Source organism: Pogoniulus pusillus, chromosome 18 (genome assembly GCF_015220805.1).
Source record: "Pogoniulus pusillus isolate bPogPus1 chromosome 18, bPogPus1.pri, whole genome shotgun sequence".
NCBI classification, from domain to species: domain Eukaryota; kingdom Metazoa; phylum Chordata; class Aves; order Piciformes; family Lybiidae; genus Pogoniulus; species Pogoniulus pusillus.
This window is the reverse complement of record NC_087281.1, coordinates 4559064-4573445: the sequence shown is the minus strand read 5'-3', so window position 1 is coordinate 4573445 and position 14382 is coordinate 4559064. Positions and strand designations below refer to the sequence as shown.

The window sequence follows — 14382 nt, the reverse complement described above, 5'->3', positions numbered from 1 at the left end:
ATCGAGTACCACATTTGCAGTGCAGCTCTAGTAATGCATCACTGCAGTGAATTGTAGATTGTTTGTGTTTTTTTAGTGTAACTTGAGCATTTTGGGACTCAATCGTGTGTGAATGCATCTTTTAAGACCAAGAAGCCTACAGATCAAGTACGACATTTGCAGAGCAGCTCTAGTAATGCATCACTGCAGTGAATTGTAGATTTTGTGTAACTAGAGAGTTTTTGGACTCGATCATCTCTGAATATGTCTTTTAAGATCAAGAAGCCTACAGATCAAGTACCACACTTGCAGTGCAGCTCTAGTAGTGCATCACTGCAGTGAATTGTAGATTGTTTGTTTTTTTTTAAGTATAACTTGAGAATTTTTGGACTCAATCATCTCTGAATACATCTTTTAAGATCAAGAAGCCTACAGGTCTTGCAGTCATGAAAGATACTTAATTGGTAAAATATAACAACTACTTTCTGTCTTTTTCCAGTTTGGGACTTTTTGGCAGTAAGGGGTTGGCCTGACATGAATTTGCTTGAAGACAAGCAGATATGCAGCCTCTCTTAAAACATTTTAGTGTGTTATTCTGGCCAGTCATGGCTGCTTGTGTACTTAAAACCCAACACAATATGTTTTTGTTACTCTTTATTTTAAGGAGAATATGCGTCGGCTGCTGAGCTGTACAGAGAAGTGTTACGATCGTCTGAAGAGCACAAAGAAAAGCTCAAAACAGATTCATTGCAAGTGAGTGACCATTCAAATATAAAGAAACATAGTAAAGAACTAGAATAGAATCATAGAATCAACCAGGTTGGAAGAAACCTCCAAGAATACTGATCTATTTAGTTCAATAGATCAGTCTTTTCTTTCTCCCAGCAGTGTGCTGAATGACTCTTTCAGCTTGCTGTGCTTATCACAGCCTTTGGAGAGGAATCTGTCTGGTGACCTTTCTTAAAAAAACGACTGTGTTTCTCATTTTAAGTTGTGAGTGAACTCCACCTACTGTTCTGCAACAAAGATAACAAGCTGAATTCCTAGACTTGTCTGTGTGACTGCCCTCATTAATGGTGCTACATCCCACAAGTACAGAACGCTGGGTTATCAATTGGGAATGATACTCATCTGCTAAATGATAAAGGATAATGAAATTCTTGCACTGTGTAAGATGTTCTCTGAAGGGAATTCAAAACATTGGAGAAAGTGATTTGCCATTGGAATGGGCTGCCCAGGGAGGTGGTGGAGTCGCCGTCTCTGGAGGTATCACACACAGTATCACAGTATCACCAAGGTTGGAAGAGACCTCATAGATCATCAAGTCCAACCCTTTACCACAGAGCTCAAGGCCAGACCATGGCACCAAGTGCCACGTCCAGTCCTGCCTTGAACAGCTCCAGGGATGGCAACTCCACCACCTCCCCGGGCAGCCCATTCCAGTGTCCAATGACTCTCTCAGTGAAGAACTTTCTCCTCACCTCCAGCCTAAATTTCCCCTGGTGCAGCTTGAGGCTGTGTCCTCTTGTTCTGGTGCTGGCCACCTGAGAGAAGAGAGCAACCTCCTCCTGGCCACAACCTCCCCTCAGGTAGTTGTAGACAGCAATAAGGTCTGCCCTGAGCCTCCTCTTCTCCAGGCTAACCAATCCCAGCTCCCTCAGCCTCTCCTCATAGGGCTGTGCTCAAGGCCTCTCCCCAGCCTCGTCGCCCTTCTCTGGACACACTCAAGCATCTCAATGTCCCTCCTAAACTGGGGGGCCCAGAACTGAACACAGTACTCAAGGTGTGGTCTAACCAGTGCAGAGTACAGGGGCAGAATGACCTCCCTGCTCCTGCTGGCCACACCATTCCTGATGCAGGCCAGGTATTCAAGAAAAGACTGGATGAGGCACTTAGTGCCATGGTCTAGTTGATTGGACAGGGCTGGGTGCTAGGTTGGACTGGATGATCTTGGAGGTCTCTTCCAACCTGCTTGATTCTGTGATTTTATGAAGAATCAAAGTCACTTTTCTTTTTTGGCAATATATTAATACATTTTGAGTACTTCATTAAAAATATTAATGTAATTTTTTTTTTATTAAAAAAGCAATGCTTCTCTAAGTAACATCTTTATATTGTTCTTTTTCTTCAAGAGACATTAGTTCTAAATTAACCAAAGTCCTTTTTAGCGTAATAGAATATTCTGAATGTCAGAAGTAAATAAGAAACAGTCAGTCGTCTATTTACTTTGCTTGCTTCATTAAGTAGGTTACTATTTGATTATCTTGTGGTCATCTTATGGCTCTGTTGCACTTCTCTCTTGTGGATTCCCAGAGGCATTCTTCACTTAGCATAGCCATATTAGCATCAATTTGTTCAACTGCTCATAACAACATTGTTAAACTGTTTGCTGCATTAAGGAATCAAATGAAGAGTTGCATTATTGTTTTTTTTTTCCCCTGAAATTATGCACTGTCTGATACTGCCTTGTGAATGAACTCAGTTTCTGATGGGTATTTCCTAGCTGTAAAGGCTTGGTTCTTTTAAGACAATGGCAAACCAATGCTTTTCAGTGGCTGAGATAATAGTAGGGGCAAAGGTGAATGCTGAAGGTGCGAAAGGCACAAGTTTGTGATACTGGAGGCTGTATGAATGTAAGCTTATGGAAGATAAGCAGGAAGCATAACATCTGTGAGGTCTCTTCCAACCCTAATGATACTCTGTGTGTGTGTGTGTGTGATTAGGGGTCCAGTTTCAAATAGGTAGGGTGAACCTAGGAAAGAGGAATAGACTTGCCTTGTATTAACAGTCAAGTTTATTTTCCCTAAAAATAAGCACAATTGTGTTTTTCAATAAGCTTCTATTTCAGGAAAAGTTAAAAACTATTAAAAAATTGAAGCTCTTGGGAGCTGTTTTTCTTCTTATACTTTATTTTTCCTTTAAATAGGCTAAGTGAAAGGTCTCCTTATAATATCCTGAGAGATATTTACAAAAGAGTGTGCTTTGAGATAACAAATCTGTTTTCTGCAATGTTCAAGGGCTGTTTTGATAGTGAGTTTGGGACAGAGCCTTATGACTTGGTATGAAATTTGCCTGCCCATTTGCTTTGAGGTATTGAAAAAGGCCTTTAGAATCATAGAGTTAGTCAGGGTTGAAAGGGACCACAAGAATCATCCAGCTCAAACTTCCCCGCCATGGGCAGGGACACCCCAGACCAGGCCAGCCAGAGCCCCATCCAGCCTGGCCCCAAACACCTCCAGGGACAGGGTCCTAACCACCTCCCCTGGCAACCCACTCCAGCCTCCTGTCACTCCCATGGTGAAGAACCTCCTCCTCACATCCAATCCAAACCCACCCACCTCCATCTCTGCTCTACTCTTCCCAGTCCTGTCACTCCTTGAGAGCCTAAAAAGTCCTCCCCAGCCCCCCCTCAGACGCTGGAAGGCCACAATATCACCTGGAAGCCTTCTCCTCTCCAGACTGGACAGCCCCAACTGCCCCAGTCTGTCCCCACAGCAGAGCTGCTCTGGCCCTCTGAGCATCCCCATGGCCCCTCTCCAGGCACACTCCTCTTTGTAATGTTGTGTTTGCTACCTCAGTAAAACGGGGAAAAGAATGTTTGTTTTCTATAGAAGATGCTTCCAGATGTAGCAGAGACAAAACTAATCTTAAAGAAACACTAATTTCTTACTGTAAGTTTTTTAAGTTTTTTTTTCCTGTCACAGATATTGCAATATTTTTTTTATTTCATGGTTGCTGTTGGCTTTGTAATTTAGAGACTTCACTCTACACACAATTTGATGGAATTGTTGTTGGCAAAGCACCCAGGAATTCCCCCGACTCTGCGTGATAGCAGGCTTGCAGAAGAGGTAAACATTGTTCAGTTCTCATATAAATACATCTTGAGCAATGCCTTTGTATTTTTCAGCCTTCAATTTTTGCCTGTAACAAAAAGAAGAATCATTAAATAACTTCCAAGTTGACTACACACATATGTAGATTTCCTTTCAGGCTCGTAAATCCAAGAGTTGTTCAGTGTGTGAGATGAAAGCAGATATGTCCAGTGTAGTGGTACTGTTCTGAATGCTTGGTGATGTCTGTTATGAGTAAGCTACTACTCTATACTCAGTCTTCTCAGTTATGCCTTGAAGCTTTTTCTACATCTCTATTTCTTTTTTTTCTACTACTTTTTTGCTACTTCTTTTTTTTTTACTTCTCTTCTTTTTTTCTTCTTTTTTTTCTTCTCTTTTTCTTCCTTTTTTTTCGCCTCTTTTTCTTCTTTTTTTTCTTTTTTTCCTTCTTTTTCCTTCTTTTTCCTTCTTTTTCCTTCTTTTTCCTTCTTTTTCCTTCTTTTTCCTTCTTTTTCCTTCTTTTTCCTTCTTTTTCCTTCTTTTTCCTTCTTTTTCCTTCTTTTTCCTTCTTTTTCCTTCTTTTTCCTTCTTTTTCCTTCTTTTTCCTTCTTTTTCCTTCTTTTTCCTTCTTTTTCCTTCTTTTTCCTTCTTTTTCCTTCATTTTCCTTCATTTTCCTTCATTTTCCTTCATTTTCCTTCTTTTTCCTTCTTTTTCCTTCTTTTTCCTTCTTTTTCCTTCTTTTTCCTTCTTTTTCCTTCTTTTTCCTTCTTTTTCCTTCTTTTTCCTTCTTTTTCCTTCTTTTTCCTTCTTTTTCCTTCTTTTTCCTTCTTTTTCCTTCTTTTTCCTTCTTTTTCCTTCTTTTTCCTTCTTTTTCCTTCTTTTTCCTTCTTTTTCCTTCTTTTTCCTTCTTTTTCCTTCTTTTTCCTTCTTTTTCCTTCTTTTTCCTTCTTTTTCCTTCTTTTTCCTTCTTTTTCCTTCTTTTTCCTTCTTTTTCCTTCTTTTTCCTTCTTTTTCCTTCTTTTTCCTTCTTTTTCCTTCTTTTTCCTTCTTTTTCCTTCTTTTTCCTTCTTTTTCCTTCTTTTTCCTTCTTTTTCCTTCTTTTTCCTTCTTTTTCCTTCTTTTTCCTTCTTTTTCCTTCTTTTTCCTTCTTTTTCCTTCTTTTTCCTTCTTTTTCCTTCTTTTTCCTTCTTTTTCCTTCTTTTTCCTTCTTTTTCCTTCTTTTTCCTTCTTTTTCCTTCTTTTTCCTTCTTTTTCCTTCTTTTTCCTTCTTTTTTTTCCTTCTTTTTTTTCCTTCTTTTTTTTCCTTCTTTTTTTTTCCTTCTTTTTTTTCCTTCTTTTTTTCCTTGCCACTTCTATTGGTCCTGTGTGTGGTGCCAATAATATATTCTTTGATACCTTCTTGAGAAGGTCCGGATTTACAGTTTTCTTCACAGTCTGAATTTAGCCAGTGGCATCTGTCCAGGCTGTCCCTGTGTTACTTATATTGTACTCACATGTCCTGTCGTAACTGATTCATCCCTGCCACTCTTGTACTGCCTAAACATTTAGAGAGGTTGACCAAACAGACATGTCACTGTGTGACTTACACTGTGCCTCCAAACAGACATGTCACTGTGTGACTTACACTGTGCCTAAGCCTGTTGAACTGTATCCTTAGGAAGGGAACTATCTGTTAAGGTATCTGGGATCATGATTCCTCACTGGTTTCTCATAGTGGACATATAAACCACATCTGCAAAAGACCATCATTATTGTGGCATTATCTGGGTTGTAAAGCACCTTGGGAAGTATCTACCTGAGTGAACCTCCACCTCAGAGCAGAGCCAACACTGCTTTGTGACCAGGTATCTCAGGGCTTTATCCAACTGGGCCACGAAAGCTTTGAAAACATTATGGTAGCTGGAGAGTTTTCACATTATCCAGTAGTCCTCATAAATATGATCTGTGTATAATTTAAGTGCTTATTTCCATACAGGCAGAACAACTTCGACAACACTATATGAGTAAATCCAACGCAGAAGTTGCAGAAGCCCATCAGGCTTTGCAGCCAGTTCTTCAGACCATTCGGGAGCTCCAGAGAAAGGCAGGTACCACCTACATACTTAGTGTCTGAATTTTGAGGTTTGTTTGGTTTTTTTGGGTGAGTTTTGGCTTTTTTTAAAGGTAATTTTTATCTGTTTAGTCAGGACTCCAGCTTTTTATTGTATCTGACAGTTCTTTAAAGGCCTGTTTGGAATCACACACACAGAATCCCAAAGTGTGTTCTGTCTTCCCTGCATAAAGAGGCACACAGTACTAGATGAAAAGATGATTGAAAGCAGAATTATTACCTGGTGTGGTGATGTTAGTAAAGTTTAACACCATCATAGAAATCTACATTAACTGTGTTTCACCTGTAATTTTAGGTAAATAAGTTTTGGGCTTGAAACATTTCCATGCTATATCAGATAGTATTTCAATTACCTTCAAAGGAACTCTTCTTTGACATATGTTTAGTTATGGTGCTTAAGTCTGAATTATGTTCAGTCAATGTAAAGTTCATGTTTCATGTAAGCCTGCAAACTCTTGATGATGCCCAAGTTGAAATACTGCTTGTCACTTGGCCCCATTTCTTTACTGTTATGTGGAAGGCACATGAAGAAATAAACTTCCACATCTCCTTTCACCTTCTAAAATCAATAAGGTCACTTCAGTTCCATTAATTTTACAGAGAACTTACCCTGGTGAGACCTCATCTTGAATACTGCCTTCAATTTTGGGCTCCCCAGTTGAAGAGGGAGAGGGATCTGCTGGAGGGAATCCAGCGTAGGGCTACAAGGATGATGAGGGGTCTGGAGGGCATGGCTTATGAGGAGAGCCTGAGGGACCTGGGACTTTTTAGTCTGGAGAAGAGAAGACTGTGAGAGGATTTAGTAAATGTTAGGAAAAATCTGAGGACTGGGGGTCAGGAGGGTGGGGACAGGCTCTGCTCACTGCTCCTTGGGATAGGACAAGGAGCAATGGGTGTAAGTTGCAGCACAGGAGGTTCCACCTCAACACAAGGGGGAACTTCTTGACTGTAAGGGTCACAGAGCACTGGAACAGGCTGCCCAGAGAGGTTGTGGAGTCTCCTTCTCTGGAGACTTTCAAGGCCTGTCTGGATGTGTTCCTCTGTGATCTGTGCTAGATTGTGTGGTCCTCCTCTGGCAGGGGGGTTGGACTCTATGATCTCCTTGGCTCTCCCTTCTTACCCCTAACATCCTGTGAGCCTGTGATTCCCTGATCAAATGATCCTTTCATTTTTTTTTGAGGGAGAGAAAGAGGAAACTGAGATTGCAGTATCTGTATGTGGTTATTCTATGTAGGTGGCCTAGGTGAATCTAACTCCCCAGAAGCAATTTGAAGGTGTGGAATTAGGTGGGGATGTAGAAAAAACTTCAATTGTGTATTCCCTTAAACAGGAAAGGGAGTATTTTTCAAGCATACTCTTATCTTTCACTTTCCAAGGAATTCACTAGTCTGTGTTTTAGTGTGTCCTGAAAAGCCACATCATCCCCTGCTGTAATGAGTAAATGAGTTGTTTGTTGAATGTTCATGGCTAAATCTGTTCTTTTGCATACAGATCCATTCAGGTTCTCCTTGGTGGTTGGATGTCATCCAGACAGCAATACAGTATGCTATTGATGAAGAACTTGTTCAGCGTGTGCAAAACGAAATAACCTGCAACTATAAACAGCAGACTAATAAACTCTCCATGGCAGAGAAGTAAGAGAATAGCTAAAATAAGCTAATGAATACAGTTAAGTCTGCTCAAGTCCTTTTATCAGTTTATGCTAACAGTTGCAATTAAATAGCAGGCATTTTGGCTTCCAAGCGTCTGGGCTGCAATTAAGTTTCAAAAACAGCCTCCTACAAAGTGTAAATAGATAGAAGAGTTGGAGAGAAAAACAGGACAGTTACAATGTTCTCCTTGCCAAGCATTCCTTTGAATGTTCCTTTGTATTTTATGTAGTGTGGTTTTACTGTTTTCTCTACTCATGGAGCTGCTGAGCGAGAAAGAGTCAAAGTTCAGTGCATTGAAATTGAGTGGCCTCTAAAAGAAACAGACTTACTTAGAGCAAACAGACAATATCAGAACATCCTTGTGTAACACTGTAAAATAGAATCACCATTTTTCTGAGCAAAGAATTGTGGTTTGGTTTCATGTTAGAGAAAACAGTACAACTGTTAAAGTGTGCAATCACAGAAAAACGGATTGGAAAGGGTATTTGAAGGTCACTGAGACCAACCCCCAGCTTACAGATCCAGACCCACTCTCAGAATCATAGAATCAACCAGGTTGGAAGAGACCTTCAAGGTCATCCAGTCAAACCTATTACCCAGCCCTGTCCAATCAACCAGACCATGTCACTAAGTGCCTCATCCAGGCTTTGCTTGAACACCTCCAGGGACAGCGACTCCACCACCTCCCTGGGCAGAGAATCAACCTGATCAGGTTCATGGGGACTTGTAGACAATGTAAAAAGTTAATACAGTAACACAACAGTCCTCCCAGAAACTTCTGTCCCCACCACCTTTCCACCTCCCTTCCACCCCCTTACCTTATCCCAGACTTTGCCTTACCTTCAAGGTGAGTTTGGAGAATTGACCAGGGGGGTTAGGAAGCAGAAGGATTAGTTACACAGATAGCAAGTTAGAGAAGTGCAGGCAGCCAGAGCTGTTTGTGTTCTTGTTTTTGTCCATCTCAGCAAACCTGTGAGTGAAGCAGACATCACTATTGTTTTGTTTTCACAGCCTATTATCTAATTCTTTTCACTAAAATATCTCAGCTAGGCTCAAACTAGCACACTTAATGACAGTACAAGAGACAGTGGGCACGAACTGGAGCACAGGAGGTTGCTTCTGAACATCAGTGTCGTAATTTAGACCCAGCCAGCAGCTGAGTTCCGTACAGCTGCTCACACACTGGTCTCTCACCCCATGGTAAAATGGGAAGGAAAAATGAGAATAAAAAGGCAAAAACTCTCCTTATCTCAACCCAGGCAGTTAACAGAACAGCATAAGGAGGAAAGAAACAAACAAGAATAACAATATTAGTAATGGAATAGTATGTAAAGCATCTGCTTAATCCTGCCCCACTGCAGCTGTCCCTGCAGTTGCCCCTGCAAGGCCCAGCCCTCCTCCTCTATAGTGGGCATAATGTCCATATGGTGTCTGCACTGGCTGGTTCAGATGGCTGTCATCACTGTGGCTCCTCTTAGCTTCTTGTGAAAAAACTTACCTTATCCAAGACAATCAGGAAACACTTTTTGTGTTTTGGGACTGACCAAGCACAGGTTGCCCAAAGAGGTTGTGGAGTGTCCACCCATGGCTCTGGCCAGCTTGATCTAGGGTAGGGTGTCCTTGCCCATGGCAGGGGGGTGGAAGTAGATGATCCTTGTGGTCCCTTCCAACCCTGACTGATTCTATGATCTACTCAAAAGCCATCTAGGCATGGTCCTAGACAATCAGTTCTAGGTGATGCTGATTGAGAAGAGGGGTTGGACAAGACAACCTCCAAAAGCTGCTTCCAACCTCAACCAGTCTTTGAGTATGAATATGAACGTTTCATGGTTCAATGTTATTTGAGAATGGTAGCATCTCATTTTGATCAAATGAAATTTGAGGGAAGGATTGTTGGCATGTTTGTGCTGAGCTCATGCATCTGTCTACATGCTTGCCCATGACATACTGCAGTTGTCTTCTTTGTTTAATCACTGGAAATCAACAGTTGATGAGGTTTAGTGGTTGGTTTGTTGCTTTTTTAATTACACTTGCTTACAGGATTTGTAACTTTGGAAAAATCTGTCTCAACAGGTTCCTAATAAAATAACATTTATTTCCTTTAAAATTTTTGCAATAGAATCTTAAACCCCAGCATCTGGTGTTATGGAAGCAACAAGTGCTGATCTCTAGCTGAGTATCAGAGGTGGTTAATGCAGGGTATGATGTGGGAGATTCTTATAAAGCTGGAGTATTGGGCAACCAACGTTACTAACAACAGACTTGTGATTTGGAATTGACATGTGTTTTCAGACTGCCTGGGTAGACAAACTTGTCTGGTTTACTTTAAAATACATATTGCTTAACTAGGTGATATTAAATGGGCAAACTTTTATAGTGTGGTTAAGCCTGTCTTTTCTCTCCACACTCTACTAAAGGGATGTTTTGGATCATGATTTCGTTATGGGGTGGAATCACAGTCATGTAATTCTGGTACATTAATTTCAGACCTTATATGAATGGTTTGTTCTCAGCATTTGCTCGTAGAATCAGTCAGGGTTGGAAGGGACCACAAGGATCCTCTAGTTCCAAGCCCCCTGCCATGGGCAGGAACACCCTACCCTAGAGCAGGCTGCCCACAGCCTCGTCCAACCTGGCCTTAGACATCTCCAGGGATGGGGCCTCAACTCTGATGAGACTTGAGGAGAAAGTTCTTCAGCATGAATCTCCCCACCTCCAGCTTTGCTCCATTCCCCCTAGTCCTGCCACTCCCTGATATCCTGAAAAGTCCCTCCCTGGGGGGGGGGCTTTTTTGTAGGCCCCCTTCAGATCCTGGAAGGCCACAAGAAGGTCACCTGGGAGCCTCCTCTTCTCCAGACTGAGCAGCCCCAACTCTTTCAGTCTGTCCTCATAGCAGAGCTGCTCCAGCCCTCTGATCATCCTTGTGGCCCTTCTCTGGACACGCTCCAGCATCCTCACATCTTTCTTTTAACAGGGGCTCCTGCTCACAGGAAAATCAGAATAGGAAGTGCTTAACTGGTGTTTGTATTCCCATTCCAATCCTTCTAGCCTGCAATTACTGGGCATCCTCTCAGGGAATACAGTGGAATAATTTCCAGCAGCATTACATGTGGTCACAAGAAGCATTTGCTTGCAAGATGACCTTCAGTTGTTGCCCTAAATTGTTCGCTATTTCTCTTCTACTTCAAAATACTGAATGAGGCTTGAATTGAGTTCCCTTTTCCTTTAAATCAGATTCCGTGACTGCAGAGGCCTTCAGTACCTGCTCACGGTGCAGCTGGAGGAAGTGAAGAAGTTCCAGAAGATTGTAAGAGAAGCAGTGAAGAACTTAGAAGGCCCTCCCTCGAAGCAGGTTATCGAGGCTGCCACTATCTGCCATTTGCGACCTGTTAGACTTCCACTTAACAAGTAGGTCTTGAAAGTAGAAAATACACTTCAGAAGTACATTGCTCTATTTTTATTCATTTATTCTCTACTCAGGATTTTTGTACACATAGATAACACAGATCCATGTGTTAGAACTGTGACCTTGCTTTGTTTTATACAGTTTTTTTCCTGTCAGCTGCTAGAGTGGATGTATATAAGACTGTTAAATTGTCCTTTTTTAAGGCCTTTGTGAGTTTTAGATGTTAGAGTAGGCAATTACAGGATTTACTTTGGTTTGGGATGAAATTCTGAGTGCTTCTCTTTCCACTATTCTGTATTGCAGCTGTGTCTTTTGTAAGGCTGATGAGTTGTTCACAGAATACGAGTCCAAGCTCTTTTCTCACACGTAAGTTCCCAGCTTTTCTGAATGTCTCACTACAAAAAACATAAAATTAGACTGGTTTGTATTTTCTATTTCAAGTTTTCTGAAGTAACATTATGGAAAAATTACAGCAACTTCTTGCTGGTGGCCTTCAGCAATTTTATTAGGTTTAATTTGCTTTATAAATTTGATTTAAAGAAGTTGTACACAAGGAATGAGTAGATGCCACTTTTCCCAAGCTGCTGTAATGTAACTACTTTTCATAGAATCAGCCAGGTTGGAAGAGATCTCCAAGATCATCCAGTCCAACCTAGCACCCAACCCTAGCCAATCAACTGGATGAACCAAGCTCAAGAGAGATGTTGAGATGCTGGAACATGTTCAGAGAAGGGCAACGAAGCTGGTGAGGGGCCTGGAGCACAGCCCTGTGAGGAGAGGCTGAGGGAGCTGGGGGTGTGCAGCCTGCAGCAGAGGAGGCTCAGGGCAGACCTCATTGCTATACACAACTACCTGAAGGGAGGTTGTAGCCAGGTGGGGTTGGTCTCTTCTGCCAGGCAACCAGCAAGAGAAGAAGGAGACACAGTCTCAAGTTGTGCTGGGGTAGGTCTAGGCTGGATGTTAGGAGGAAGTTGTTGCCCAAGAGAGTGATTGGCATTGGAATGGGCTGCCCAGGGAGGTGGTGGAGTTGCCATCCCTGGAGGTGTTGAAGCAAAGCCTGGCTGAGGCACTTAGTGCCATGGTCTGTTTGATTGGCTAGGGCTGGGTGCTAGGTTGGCCTGGCTGGTCTTGGAGGTCTCTTCCAACCTGGTTGATCCTGTGATTTATTAGATTTGCTTTATCTTTTAATGAAATATTACAAGGCTGAAATACATAATGCTTAAGTAGAAAAGGATGTGGAAGTACAAAATCAATGCTAAATGTCCCTTGGGGTTTGTTTTTAAGTGTTAAAGGCCAAATGGCAATATTTGAAGAGATGATAGAAGATGAAGAAGGGCTCGTTGATGACCGTTTGCCAACCACAAGCAGAGGGCTGTGGGCCACCAGTGAAACTGAACGTGCCTTGAAAGCTATTCTCTCCTTTGCCAAAGCTCACCGAATGGATGCTAAGCTAACTGAAGAAGGCAGCGCATTTCTGGAACTGTTTGAAGCATGGAAAAAGGAATATAAGGTATGGTAAAAGAGATGGAGGTGGGAACAGTGATGTAGTCCATTCAATATAATGTAAATGAGTTTAGATTTGTTCACATTGTATTCCTGGAATTAGGGTTTGTCTACATAAAGCTCTAACAGTGCTTGTTACAGGATTGGGTTTTAAGTGGTGTATATGTATGCTTTAAAAGTTTCTGAAAGTGATACTGGCTGCTAAATGTGATGATTTGGGTGTTACTTGCCCCCCCACACTTTGGAAACCACTTAGACTAGACTCAGCTGGCTTTAGAAATTTGAATGAAGCTTATATTTACAGTTTAGTTCAATATACAAGGAGATATTTACAGTATATACAGTTCTATACAGAAATATACAAGATAAAAGGTAATACAGAAACACAACAGCCCTCCCAGAAACATGAGTCCCCAGGAGGGGCTCCCAACCACCCTTCCACCTTCTCCCACCCCTCTCAACCTTTCCCCAGTCCCAAGGAAGAATGGAGGTTCGGCCAGGAGGTTAGGATCAAAGTGGATTAATCAGAGAGATGGCAAAGAGGCTAGAGAGAACTGCAGCTCAGGCAATGCCTCAGTAAGTGCCCTATGTGTGTTCAGATTCTTGTTCTCGTACCTCTCAGCAACCATGGGAGTGAAGTAGACATCAGCACTGTTATCCTTCTGCCAAAACATTCTAGCTAGCTTCAAACTAGCACACTAAAAAAATCAGTAAATGATGTAATTGTATCTGTTAAGACTGTATGGAAATACAATAAATATTATTGTCTATTAATTCAGAATGTATCAAGACTCAGCAAATTGATCCTTGGTCCATCCTGCAGTTCAGTTTACCTTCAGTCTTGTGCTAGCTACTATTGCTTTCTTTCCTGGATTTTGTTTACTTTGTAATGTAACTTGAAATAATTAATCTTCTGTTGTTTGGATCACAGAGAGAACTACAGCAGTGTACTGTGGTTCCCTTTATACATCTTTGTGTCTGTGTTTCTTTTCAATGATGGAGAAGGATGAAGAGCTGTTGCCTTGTTTTACAGCTTAGGTGTCATCAGAATTGTTTTCCACTTGAATGATTCTCCTTCCTATTTTTAATTAAACAGACTTCAGTTTCAGTAGAACCCATTCAGTACAAACTAGTACCAGGTTTATTGACTCATTTGTACTTCTTTTTTTCCTAATGGCCTGACATCAGAGGAAATGTCTGTTTCTTGAGGAGTTTTTGCCCCTGTGATCTTTATCCAAGGCCATCAGTTTAATGGTTCTAGGAAACTGTCACTTGAAATACGTTTTCCTAGGAGATTTTGAAGATCACAGGATGTTAGAGGTTGGAAGGGACCCAAGGAGATCGAGTCCAACCCCCCTGCCAGAGCAGGACCGCACAATCTAGCACAGATCACAGAGGAACAGGTCTTGAAAGTCTCCAGAGAAGGAGACTCCACAACCTCTCTGGGGAGCCTGTTCCAGTGCTCTGGGACCCTTACAGTAAAGAAGCTCACCCTTGTGTTGAGCTGGAACCTCTTGTGCTGCAACTTGCATTCATTGCTCCTTGCCCTGTCACATTTCCAGTTGTAGCCATTTGTTTCATAGAAAGCAAGCCTTTATTTCTAGCAAGACCTGAGTTTGGTTTTTATCTTCACCTTGTGCTTGTCTGTGCCCTTATCAAGACGAGTGGAACTGTTAGCATGTCTCTAAAACACTCTTCATTTTTTAGAGCAGCCTTACTAGTATAATAGGTAACTGCTTAAAATTCCTTAATCATTTTTCCTTATTTTATTCAGAATTTGCTTATACTGGGTAAGATGCTTCATTTCTGAAGTTATAGTTGTGTTAGTTATTGTAATAGTAACAGAAGGAACAAGACACAGCTGTTTCTAGTTGTGCATAAAGAGAGGCTGGAAGAGAAAT

At 41.6% G+C, this 14382-nt stretch overlaps 1 protein-coding gene across 2 annotated transcripts in view; it reads left to right on the top strand.

Annotated features, from left to right (window-relative positions):
- Positions 1-14382, top strand: part of SHPRH (SNF2 histone linker PHD RING helicase) — a 73987-nt gene that overhangs the window by 36158 nt on the left and 23447 nt on the right. For both annotated transcript variants that reach the window (XM_064158264.1, XM_064158265.1), the window contains exons 15-21: positions 644-732; positions 3735-3827; positions 5786-5893; positions 7412-7554; positions 10807-10980; positions 11282-11344; positions 12263-12488. In XM_064158264.1, coding sequence (XP_064014334.1) covers positions 644-732; positions 3735-3827; positions 5786-5893; positions 7412-7554; positions 10807-10980; positions 11282-11344; positions 12263-12488 — 896 coding nt within the window. The remainder of the gene's footprint in view (positions 1-643; positions 733-3734; positions 3828-5785; positions 5894-7411; positions 7555-10806; positions 10981-11281; positions 11345-12262; positions 12489-14382) is intronic.